The sequence below is a fragment of the Ambystoma mexicanum genome, chromosome 1p, assembly GCF_040938575.1.
Source record: "Ambystoma mexicanum isolate Mex_15411 chromosome 1p, UKY_AmexF1_1, whole genome shotgun sequence".
NCBI classification, from domain to species: Eukaryota; Metazoa; Chordata; class Amphibia; order Caudata; family Ambystomatidae; genus Ambystoma; species Ambystoma mexicanum.
This window is the reverse complement of record NC_090921.1, coordinates 947,297,397-947,310,232: the sequence shown is the minus strand read 5'-3', so window position 1 is coordinate 947,310,232 and position 12,836 is coordinate 947,297,397. Positions and strand designations below refer to the sequence as shown.

At 45.1% G+C, this 12,836-nt stretch overlaps 1 protein-coding gene across 7 annotated transcripts in view; it reads left to right on the top strand.

Moving 5' to 3' along the window:
- Nucleotides 1-12,836, top strand: part of NAE1 (NEDD8 activating enzyme E1 subunit 1) — a 976,013-nt gene that overhangs the window by 174,420 nt on the left and 788,757 nt on the right. For all 7 annotated transcript variants that reach the window (XM_069653211.1, XM_069653219.1, XM_069653249.1 and 4 more), the window contains 2 exons: nt 1,826-1,897; nt 11,910-11,989. In XM_069653211.1, the coding sequence (XP_069509312.1) occupies nt 1,826-1,897; nt 11,910-11,989 (152 nt within the window). The remainder of the gene's footprint in view (nt 1-1,825; nt 1,898-11,909; nt 11,990-12,836) is intronic.

Genomic DNA, 12,836 nt, shown 5'->3' with positions numbered 1-12,836 from the left:
GTGAACCACTTAAGGGAAAAGATACTCAGTGTAAACCACCTGTGGAGAGTGGGGGAGCTCAGAAGTGCCACAAAAGCATTTCACAGTTAAGAAGATACATGGTACCTGAATCGGAGAAGAATAAAGAGATGCAGATACAGAAAGTGACAAGAGATTAATTAAGATAGCCTACTAAAAAGGAATTGTGAAGAAAAGACATTTCCCTAATAGAGAGACATTCTCCTGATCTTATTTAAGTTGGTTAGAATAGTGGTAGGGTGAGTTAGAACACATTTTTCGATAGCGGACTGATTGATTTGAGACTTTCTAACGACTGACAAGCACCTTAGTTATTAACACCGGCAGTGAACACCCACATAGCATTTGGAAGAGAGAGTCCTTATAGTTAATATTTCATAAATGACCAGTAGAAATGTCCTGACAGTGTCAATGTCTCCCTTCTTACCTGCCACAGCACTCTTAGTAGCCATTTGAAATAAATGCAAAAGCGCACAAGTAAAAAGTTCAAAACATGGTTGAAAAATATCTGCTGCCAGCAGCTCTCCTGCACACATTGCAATTGTAACCAAAGAGCCACAAACTAAAGATGTGTAAAGTATACTAACCCCACTTCAGTTTAGGGTCATGTGTGCAGTTGTAAAAATACAAGAAATTCACTTAAGTAGACATAGGGCCTCATTGTGAGGTCAGCAGTAACCCGCCAGTGCCTCCAGCGGGTTGCCGCCGACCCCGAAACACTGTTTCTGGCGCCTGACTTCCCAGTGCCACCGGGACATTACAAGTCCCGGTGGCGCAGGAAGTCGGATGTCGGATTTGGTAAGTCCCTATTCCCGTTGAGTCCTGTAGGACTCCACAGGGATGGGGACTCGGATGTACTGGCACCGTTGGTAACGGTGCCGGTGCCGGTGCTTCCATGACAAATCTGCCGGGCAACAGCCCCTGCAGACAGACTTGGAGTGTGGCGGCCTGCAAAAACAAGGGTGCCGGTATGCTTACCGGACAACCACACTCGTAATGAGGCCCATTCTCTCCCAGTACTGATAGTTTTATGGATAGATCATTTTCCCCATAGGATTGAACAAAAGGGAAATAAAGCAGAAGGATTTACTTGCCTCCAAAAAGTCATATCAGGAGTCAAAACAAAGCAAAAAGAATGGGCATCTCATAGAAGCCTATGGGAGGAAACCAGCAAAAAGAAAATCTTTCTTAACAAATGAAATTTAATTTGGGATTAAACTTACAACCGAAGCGTTTGAGCCTCAGCAGCTGAACTTTATCGACATATTTGAGCATTTTGTTATCCTAATAGATCACTCGCTTTGTTTTTGTTTGATATGCTAAAATGTTACATGTGGTATTTTGTAGATATTATTTTTGACATCTGTATTATAAAGAAAATATTTGTACAGTTATATTATGTGGACGTTCTCTTATTACATGCTCAAAAGTGTTTAATGTAGCTTTAAACCAGATCACAACTTCTAAAGAAGTGTCTTGAGTACTTAGCCATTTGATCACTTGTAAAGTCAGGAGAACTCGGGGAAAACAATGTTTCTGCCAACCAGGTTGTTATATCTGGGTCCTAAAAGTAAGGCCTAAGAAAAATCTCATCAACACAAAGCCTTTCTCTTCTTTATTGACAAACTGCAATCACAAACTCTTTGATAGGATAGACGGACAGACACACTTTGATCTTTAATATTAATCTGTTTCTCACAGAATGCTTCTACGTTTATATTATGCTAGAGGCTAGAGGTTTGCTATATAAGTGGTAACATGTATCAAAATCGATGGAATGTTAACAAATGCATTTGCTTTTCACCAGAATCGAGCGCAAAATGTAATGGAGCTTCTGCAAGAACTAAATCAGGATGTCTCAGGACATTTTGTTGAAGAGGTTAGTAGCAGTCTTTAAGCTGTTTTGTAAGCAAGAACCATAAATGAGTACAGTGTACGATGAAAAAATCACAATGTGGTTGTTTACTTGTATATTCAACTTATGTATAAGAGTTGTGCTTTTAATAATAAGAGTTTATTTGTTTGAAATTGTCTATATTCATCCTGATTCATGTATTTCATACAAAATTGTTGTAATTCTAATGTCTGTAGTGTGCTGACTCTGGTGATATCATCACTACTTCCTTGGGGAGAACCTGCACACATGAAGCCATGGTGAGGCAGAAGCGTTCTGATCCTAACCCTAGTGGTGGCTATTTGAGGGAGGATCACGGAGGGGGAGGCGACCCTCATGGAAGTATGGGTGATTTGTCAGATTAGACATGGTATTCCCCTTACCAAGTTGAAAAGAACAACTTGGATCCAACATCCTTCCCTTTCTAGATTCTGTGGTAATATCAGGACAGGATGTCTTTATGAAGTACATAACTCCCCAGTAGTTCAACAACACTATGTAGCATATTGTAAAGTCAAACAAGAATCTAAGATCCCCCCCTCATCCTCCCATTTTTTGTATGACATTCTGTACCACTGCCTTGAACCATCCAGTTATAACCAGTAATAGAATTCATGTCCTTTCCCCTTTTTCTGACAACACTGAGACGAGGAAGAGGATTGGAGAAATAAGGATTACTGGAGCCAGGAAACCGGAGACAAGCTCTAGTGCTTGTACGAGGTTAACAGGCTTAGAGGCTTAAAAGAAATACACCTGGAGAATGGAGAGAAAGAGACGTACTCCCTGCATGGGTTGAGAAGCTTGGTGGAAGCAGCCAGTCGCATGGAAGAAAGTGGCTCGAAGAGACGGTCCTCGAAGTCTTGCAGAGGGAGAAGCCCTTTATGAGTGTTGGGAATGAGGGAAGAGAAAATGCCCTTCGGATGCCACGAGAATCGCAGATCAGGAGAGACGCCAGCCACCCATGATGTCAGGTAACAGTGGAGAATGAGGAACGCAACGAACTCCGAAGCAGCCGTATAAAGCCGGTGAACACTAAGCAGTGAGCTGGGACGCTGGGATGCTTCATGTAGAGTGTCACATAAGAGCTGAGAAATATTTAGCAAAAGGTCAGCGAACCCACAGAAGGGATTTGGGACGCTCTGACAATTGTTAGTTAACAAGTATGAAAATGGGTTAGAGGCCCAATACTTGGCTGAAAGAGAAGCCATTTGGAAGGGAGATATTGCATAGGCAGATTGCGAGTCTGGGACCCACACCGAAATTGTGAAGAAAGTCCTGGCAAGAGAGTATACCAGACGAAGCCAAGTGGGTGAAGTGAATTACAGTGAATGTGAACAGGAACCTGGCAGGAAAGTATACCAGGTGTTTTGTGAGTTAAATAATCCCAAGGAATACCCATGCCCTAAGGATTCTGATCTGTAGTGAATGGCTAAGGAGAAAGGAACCTGGCATGAGAGTATACCATGTGTTTTCTGAGTTAGAGTTCCAAGCAAGACCCATGCCCTAATTCTGAACTACAGTGAATGTGTAAAGAGAAGAAACCTGGCTGAAGAATATACCAGGTAATTGCGCGTCTGGGACCCGCACCCAAATTGTATCAACGAACTATATGAAAGAACCTGGCAGGGGGGTATATCAGGCGTTGTTGTGTGAATCAGAGAATTCAAAGAAGATTCATGTCCTTAGGATTTGTGAATTACATTGAATGTGAGAAGGAATTGGGGACAGGAGACATTTTCCCTGGAATAAGTTGCAACATCAAGAGGAGGGGGAGTTGAGTATGATCTTTTGTTTTGGTGGAGAGAAACCCGGGGAAGGGAGTAAATCCCTGGAACTGTGAACATTATTCTTTTGGTACTTTGTTGGATTTACACCTTTTTGTTGAACTTGAACATTTGCACACTTTGCAAGTCGGAGACATTACCCTTAGCACCTTAGATTTACTTTTAGAGCGTGAGGGCTTGGATAGGATTTGGGACACAGGACATTTTTACTTTGGACATTTTGACGCAATACAGACCCTTGGTTTTGGTTGAGGTAGGGAAATACCCTTTAGATTAGGAACAGTGAGGCATTTTCCAACCCCTTTATCATTTAATCAAAAGTTTATGGCAAACACCATGAGTTGTCTGTGTCCGGCTCTCATTCCTGGCTCTTCACATATGGTGTCAGGGGCGGGATGGGGCTCAGTAAACACAAAATAGAGATCCCACATGAAGAATAAACTAAATAATGTGATCTCTGGCACAGTGATTGCTACTTCTGGAAAGGAGTGGGCAGACATCTTTTCCACCAGTCAGTGAGGAACTCGAGAGACAGAGACCGAGCAACCACATTTCATTGAGTTAGGACCACAAGGTCAGAATCGTTTGAGAAAACCGAGCCCCTCACTCATTCAAGCCCTAGAATGGGAGTTATCTTTCAGCCGTTAACATGTCAGGCCATTCTTCCAAGGTGAAAAAGGGAATACTGATCATGTTTTTTTGTCCCCGAGATTATCTGGTACAGGGGAGGGACAAGGCAATAGTCTCTTTAGAAATACAAGCGTTCTCACCAGCTTTGATATCTATGTGATACCCTGCAGGGAAAGAAAGATCAAAACACTCCCTCTCCTTTTCTGTGATGATGAATTGAAACTATCCCATTCCCTTAGTCTTATCAGTGAACCCATATATAAGGGCGGTGCAGAATTAAGACAGTAGGAGAAGGGAGAACCATCTGTCCTGTTAAAACCCCTTTTTCACTGTTGAGAATTGGGGAACCCCAAAGAATCCAGTGACGGAGATCCAGATAGGGATGCTCTCACAATGGGAGAAGAGAATGAAGAGGTGTCATCCTTAAGATCTTCGTCTCCTACAAGAGATAAACCAGATCCCTCATGGGACGAATTTGGATTCCCTCCATGGTATTGCCCTTTAGACCAGGAGGATCAAGAACCATCTACTTAAGCGACACCACTTAGTAGTTTACAGGGATCGGAAACACCCGATGAACCAAAAGGTAGTGGACCAGGTTTTCACACTATAGTGATAGAGGGTAAAAATGGACCTATACCATATGTTAATCCCTCATTGCCTTCCTTAGATCAAAAGGTGTTTCTCTTGTGAAGAATATGGTAATACGGCAAGTCAATTCCCCTTGAATAGAATAGATCTCCCCACTATACCATCATTAAAATAACCCTGCCAGGATGAGCAAAGTAAGGAAGCCAGGGCTGAATAATCTTATACGAATATCCTCTGCGCCCAACCTAGTGAGATACTAGCAAACTGGGAAGAGAACCCAGAGAAATATCTAGCAAAAGGGAAAATAAAAAAAAAATAGGAAAAAGATAACATGCTTTTCTATACACCAGGGGCAAACCCACCTAGAGTTCCTGCTATCCTAGGCGGAAGGCTATCTGGTCCAATTAGACACTGAGAGTAAGGGGTGTGCAGTAAGAACAGAATGACTTCATCTGGGATGGAAGAGGAGAGGAAAAGAGAGAGTTGGCAGTGTCCATGGCCACATTGAGACACCCAGAGACACAAATCCCCATCTTCAGAAGAGAATTACACCTTACCACCTTACAGTGGCTGTGATCTTCAACTTACTGACCCAATTAATTATAGGAAGTGACACTCCCCAGTTGGACCAGTGGGTCTCACAGGTAGCACAAATAAAAATAAGAGCCCACAGGAGTAGACAACTGTATTCAAATGAACCATCTAACCCGCAGGTGGAAGAACCCCTACCTTGTTTATCTGGGAAAAGGGATCTCCTAAGGACTCAACTATTCTCCTGGGTTTTATTCCCCTTTAGACTCCTTGGAAGAAGTCACATTTGGAATTGGGAAGCCCAATTTGAGGAAAGACCTCAAAGTGCTATAATCCCTACTCAAAGCCAGGGTGTGGACCCTTGGGTGGGAAGCCAGAGAGTTAGGAGAAGGGTATGTGATGAATCTGGCAATATAATCACTACCTCTGTGAGGAGAACCTCCACTCATGTGGCCAGGGTGAGGTAGATGTTTTCTGATCCTAACCCTAGGGGTTGCTATTTGAGGGAGGATCGGGGAGGGGAGGGCAGCCCTCATGGAAATAAGGGTGATTTGTCAGATGGGACATGGTATTCCTCTTACCAAGTTGAAAAGAACATCCTAGATCCAACATACCTCCCCTCTAGATTCTGTGGTAATATCAGGACAGGATGTATTTATGAAGTTCATAACTCCCCAGTAATTCAGAGATACTATGTAACATTTTGTAAAGTCAAATAAGAATCTATTCCCCCCTCCTCGTCCTCCCATTTCTGAATGACCTACTTTACCACTAACTTGGAACATCCAGTCATGAACAATAATAGAATTCATGTCCTTTTCCCTTTTTCTAACAATACTGAGATGAGGAACAGGATTGGAGTAATAAAAATTACTGCAAACAGGAAACGCACTCTATGGGTTATACAAGATTAATGAGCCTAGACTCTTAAAAGAAACATACCAGAGAATGGAGGGAGAGAGACGGTACTCCTGGTGATTCTACCCTTCGTTTTCTCATGTTTTCTCTCTTGCAGACGATATTCGATCTGCAACACCATCTTCACCAGCTCTTCAAAAGATGAAGGACGCAGAACGCAGGCTAATTCGTCCTTCGGTTTGCCGTTAAGACCCAGTCTATACAGGGTAAAACCTGCTTCTTCGGGCCATGCTGTGTTTTGTGCCAACAGTTTAAACTTGGTGGTGTACGTTAAGACATCCAACTCTCCTTGGACAAAGTCCAACGGTGTGTCCTGGGATGTGTAAATTAGATCAGGTTGGTCAAAGTTACCCATGAAGGCTGCAACAAAACCCTGGTAGTTGTCCAATACAGGATCCAGTGAGGTCACCGGGCAAGTATCCCAGGCAGGGCGCTTCTGGCCATGTGGGTAAAGAGAAATCCCACCTTGGCTCAGTCTGTTGGGAATGCTGTTTGTCGAAGGCATGAAAGGCATGTTAAGAATGTTACAAGGCAGGCATCCAAGAATTCCTTCAGCTTTTTTGGATCACCATGACATTTCTTGATGAGAACGTTACTTGAAAGAGCCGAAGATGGCATGGCTTTCCTACTGAGGGCCTGACATAGATGGGCATTTTCTACCTTTAGGTTCTGAACTTCCGCTGTAAGTCCCTGCACAGCGATGACCAAATCTTGGTGCTGATCCATTTTGTCCTTTTGATCGAGTCATCGCAATCTGTCAACCTTACCTTACTACTGGTGGTTGGGGGTATACCGTTATAGAAACCGTGAACAGCTTAATTGAACTATAATAACCGTCACGTTGTTTACCGTTTTAGGGCCTGCAGCTATTAAGTGAGTTTTTCAATCTGATTTGGAAAGGCTGCAGTAAGTAAGTGCTGCGCAGTCTGGATCTTGCACTGTGGGATGTGGCGTCTGCCAAGGGGGCCTTGTTTGGCAGACAAGAGCATAGGGAAAGTGAGGCCACATTAGTAAATGCAGCTTTGATTCTGTGACCGCTCTTTCTCTGTGATCAGTAGAGCCGGGTTAAAGATTAGCCGAATAGTAGTTTTGGCACCAATTTGCAAGATGGGGAACTACACATCCCAGAATTCAAAGGGGGGAATGAACTGGATGCCCTTCTGATGCATGTCCACATGTATGAACACTGGGCCCATCAGTGCTTTGTGCTAGTATATAAACAGCCCCTCCGTCCCCCCACTGTCTTCCCTGTAGATTAGCACATTGGCACTAGAGCTGTTGCTTTGCTTGATCCTTCACCTGCCTTTTGCATATGGCACTGGACTCAAGCAGGCAGGACAGATTCTACATTCAATTTGAAGTATCCAGAGCAATGGGAGTGAGATAGTTCTCAGGTCTATCCTCGATTTGTGACACCATCCATGAAAGCATTCCTCCGTCGCAACTCACATGACAAGGGTCCTAATGCGCTCAGACCTGGGGAAAATGGTAATGATGGGGCTGTGGTGAGGTGGTGGTCTAGGCTATATTTGTGCCAATATGTCATTTTCAAAAGGTTTTTGTTCCACTATCTTTAAGAAGGTAAATGAACATGTATTGAAAGAAATTAACAGCGCCCGCTGAACGCTGTACTGTTAGAATTACATGGTCAGTGGTGACTCCAACATCAGACCTTTATAATACACCAGGCAGATGGTAAACCAGCTGTAGTGATTTAATCAATATGCAACCTTTCGGTGCGTGTGTGTTGGCTATGACATTTTGACAAAAGAAACACAATGACATGGGCTTTCAGACCTCGCATGAGTGACTTTTCTCCCTTTAATGGGATAAAGCATTATCAAAACAAACTTTTATGACTGATCACAGTGAGGGGTCATGATGCCCATGCCATGTGGTTCCAAAATAATGCAGGTCGAGGCTGATTTTCAAAGCCATGACCTGTGACTGAGCAGCAAGCTCATTGCTCAGAATGTGCTTTTTAACCCTTCCACTAGTCACCCTTTCATTCAAGGTGATCAACGAATGAGCGCCATGAAAGACCAAATCTTCAGCCGCCTTAGATTCCTGGAGGATCAGCTAGAAATGTGCAGAGACACGTTTCAAAATGCTGACAAATTATGACCTTTAAGAAAATATTTGTTAAGATTTGTTAACTTCACCTGCTATACCGCAATAACCATGATATACCGTCATTTGTCAAGAAGGTTATTATACCGCCATAAAACCAATACTGGGACACCCTTACTGGTGGTGAGTGGTGTCTTTGCCCCTAGCTAGCCACTGCAGCCTGCTGATAGGAACACAAGGCCTTAGTCCTATCCTGGGGCACAGACCCCAATGCAGGGAAAAAAAACAGAAGGAAGAAAGAAAACCTGCCTGCAGCTTCAAGATTTTCAGCGAGATGCAGAATGATGTTCAAGGAGGAGTACGAGCTTGCAGACTGGACCAGAGGAAGGCAGGGAAAACATGCCTGGGTGGAAGGAGAAAACTACCAAGAACCATGGAAGGAAGGCTGAGTGAAGCAGAGCCACAAGAAAACAGGGAGTAGCACAAGAAGTGGAAACAAACTAGGAACAAGCATTGTGGCAACTGGGAGTTTCTGATGCACTGGCTTATCAGTGATTGCTACTTATATGCCACTTCTCCTCAGCAGTGTCTCCGGCATCTGCAACTTCTCGGTGGCCTTGGTACGTGTGATGACGGTTGTGTACTGTTATAATGTGTGCTTATGAGCTTATGCTTATAACTGGGTATGTGGAATGTTGAGGGTGTCATCCCTGTGGAATGTGAAGGCTGTGGGGTTCTACGGGTGACGGTTGAGCCTAGCAGAGTGTAAGAGTGTTGGTGGGGTGTGGGGCTGTCCCAGTGTTCCTCCTTCCTATCTTGTTTCTCGTGTCCCCCACAATCCTAATGTCTGATGAAGGTGCAGGACCTGGACATTAAACATGCTGTAACTTACCTGGAGTTCGTGGTGACTTTCATTTCCACACTGGTGATGAGGATTGGATTGTGAGGGGACCGTTGTCTGCTGAACGGGGTGCAGCCCTGTGCCATCGGAGAACACTTCACCCGAAGGAAGGCCCCGCACCCCGAGCGGATTTCACTACTGAGTCCTGGTTTATCCGCTATGCAGGCCTCATTCCGGGAGCCTTGCCATGGTTGGGCAGAGGAATGGTTCCCGTGTTGACGGGTGTTTTTGTTTTTCATCTGATCGTCCATGATTGAAGGAGCAACGTGCCTGACTTTGGGCTTGAGGACCTCCTGTGCTCCTCTCTTGTCGGGAGCCCCTGCCTGGGGTTTGGCAGAGGAGCGGTTCCCGGCAGATCATCAGTCCACGTCTTGAAGCCCGGTGCACGGAGCGAATTGGAGGCCGGCACTTGGCGTGACCCGAGGTATCTCCAGCGTTTCTCTTAGTGCAGTGAGCGGCTGGGAGGCAACCAGGCATGGAGATGGACGATACGAACAGTTCCAGACGTCCGTCGGTGAGCCGACAGTTGTGGACGCCTGGTCCCTTTCCTGGTATTCCTTCGGCCTCCACGATAGACGGCTTGTTGGGGCTCCTGTGGGTCTTGTCCCACCCACGTTGGCTAAGTTCTGCAGTTCTTTTTCGGATTTCACCAGCGATGATCACGTGATACGGAAGTACGGCGATGGGGGAGATGCCGTGGATGTTTCTTTTTCGGTCCGAGTCCAGTCAGGGGTTGTGGATTGTCCTGGTGGGGTGTGCCAGCAGAGGACAGTGCAACCCGTCACAAGGGATTCTTCGCGCTGTCCTGGTCCTGGTAGTCCAGCAGAGGACAGTGAATCGCACGATGAGAGTTCCTCTACCGGTGCTGGAATTCAAGTGAGTCACTATCACTTCCTGGACTTGGCGTTGGGGTATTTCAAGGAACCGTGCGGATTGGAACATGATTAAACAACGATTTAGAGCAGGTTAGTGTCTAGGGCCAGTGTGTTGTTGTGAGATGTTGTGGCCCACCTTGGGGTGCAGAGTATAGCTTCCGGGCAGAGTAAGGGACTGATGTGTGTACAGGCCGTTGTTTGTTTCCTGTGGTGTGTTCCGTTGTGGCCTCCTAGTTTTTGGTAGGTTGTGGGTTAACTCGACCTTAATTTCCATTTGTAAATTCGTACTTGGAGGATCTCATTTGTACAGTTTTTAACAGCATTGGTGGGTGGTCCTTCCTTGCTCCTGAGGTCGTGTTGGTCTTGAGGGTGGCACATTTGGGTTTGGTGTTTCAAAGCAACGGAAAAAGGGTTGGTCGGACTTGTGGGTGGAGTGTTCGGACTGGGTTGGACTTGAGGGTGAGTTTGACATCTTTCATGAGTTATATGAATTGTAAAGGTCAATTGTTACATATATGCGGGGGGAAACCCTTGAGTTTCGGTCAATTAAGTCATTTGAACAATTGTGTTCGAACAATTTGGGTAATACCATGATGACAACATGCCTCACGCAATTGGTGTGATATGTATCCGGTCACCATGCTGTGATTGGTCGCTGCAGCTTCCAACACTCACATGGCAAACGGGACGAGGGTTTGCAGCGTTGATTCCGGACACCTTCTGGGAAGCAATGGAGCGCTGTACATAGGGGACACACATTTGGGGTTATAAGTAAGGTTTCAGAAGTCGCAGAGGAGCTGTGCTAGATGGGGACTAGGGGTGGGGTGAAGCTCCAGAGACAGAGAATAGGGGTTCAGTAGAGCGCTGAGAGACCAGATTTTCGTTGTAGAGTAGGGTCCTCAGGTCCTTCATGACGTGTAGGTTGGCGAGGGACCGTTTTTATTTGCATGACTTTTTACAGAGACCGGGTTCTAAACTGGAAAATGAGGGTTTCCTACCCCTTGCAGTCCTTTGTTTCTGGTCTGGCACTGTGGCTTCTTTTGTTGTGCTTGCCTCCACAGATGGTGAGTTTCTTGGCCAGCTACAGTGGTGTTTTGGTTGTAACTACTTTGTAGGCGAAGTAGGCTGTCTTGAATGTTTCATGAAGGGATAGCGAGTGTAGCTCCTTGGCGATGGGGGCTATGTCGAATGTTCTATGATTAGGCGTGCTGCAGAGTGCTGGGCGACGTTCAGTGGGATCATGATGGCATCTGGGATGTCTGTAAGTAGAGCAGTGCCACCATCTGGGTCAGACATGACAAAGGCTTGGACAGCTGTTCTGAAACTTGAGACACAGATGAAAAGCTTGACTGTGCTGAGGAGCATCAGCTTGAACCTGCTGCTTGAGTCTTCATAATGGTGTGTACTTTGACTGTGTGGTCTCAGTTGATGGTAAAACGGAGATACTTTGCACTCAGTGAAAGTTCAGGTGTGAATTAGTCTACTTTGTAAAGAGAGGTTTGTCGTTATGCAGCAAATGATAGATTCCTGTCAGAAATGCATAGGTCAGTATCCCCCAGAAACATATGCTTTCATCTGAAACAGATGCCATGTGGATGCCTGCATAGGGAATCCAACTGTTTTGACAAATTGTGAAGAATGTTTATTCTTCGGGTCCGAAAATGTCTCTGTGATGTTTTGTTTTTCTCATTTTTTAGAGTCCAGAAACTCTTCTAGACAACAACCCTTCTTTCTTCTGTCGATTCAGCGTGGTTGTTGCAACTCAGTTACCAGAAAGGTAAGGTGTTTGGGAGTCGAACTAATGAGCTGACGCTGAATGGGAATACAGTGGCAATGCAGACAAGTTAAATCACCATTGTGTGAAATGTCAGATGCCCCTCAGGAATATAAGGAAGGCCACTCAAGAATATAGTGATGATGGATCAAGTATAAACTGATCAAGTTCAGTGAACATGTTGCTCACCTAACCGATCCGGAAACAAAAACTTGTATGATGGGGAAACACCTGGAAAGGCCCTGTGGAAGAACTCCCCCTTGATGTTTGTTCTCCTTTTTCATCAACCATCACTCGCATGTGTTTTTTCCTTCCACCTTCATTTTTATTTATAGCAGCCTTCTACACGGAGTACATTTTGCTGGCTCCTGAGTAAATTCTACAGTCATCCAATGAAAAATGTTGTTTCTGTCTACTATTCATAAATATTTGTAATAGTACAAGGCGCTTTCACGAAAACAATTCCTGGCATTAGCATTCCCATTTCTGTGTGTGTTACAGTTAGAAGGTTCTGAGATTAAGATTAACATAAACAATGGAGAAAAGGGCTTTTTGTTGGCTATTACGACATACTTGGGTTGGTGATGCAACTCTTCATATATTTGGCAGACACCCAGTCACTGATGGTCACCACATTCAGACTTTCCTGGGTGGTATGGGGAAGGGGGTGTAGACATGGCGAGCGTACCGATGGAAGGGTAAGGGAGATGATGGGGGTGAGAGGCGCAGCCCAGCACTAGGAGGGGATGGGGAGCCAGAGGGAGGCCAGAACCAAGCCCAGGAAGTGGAGGTGGATTGGGAGCAAGATGGAGCCCATATCCACCGTAGGGCAATGTGAGGACGATGGGAT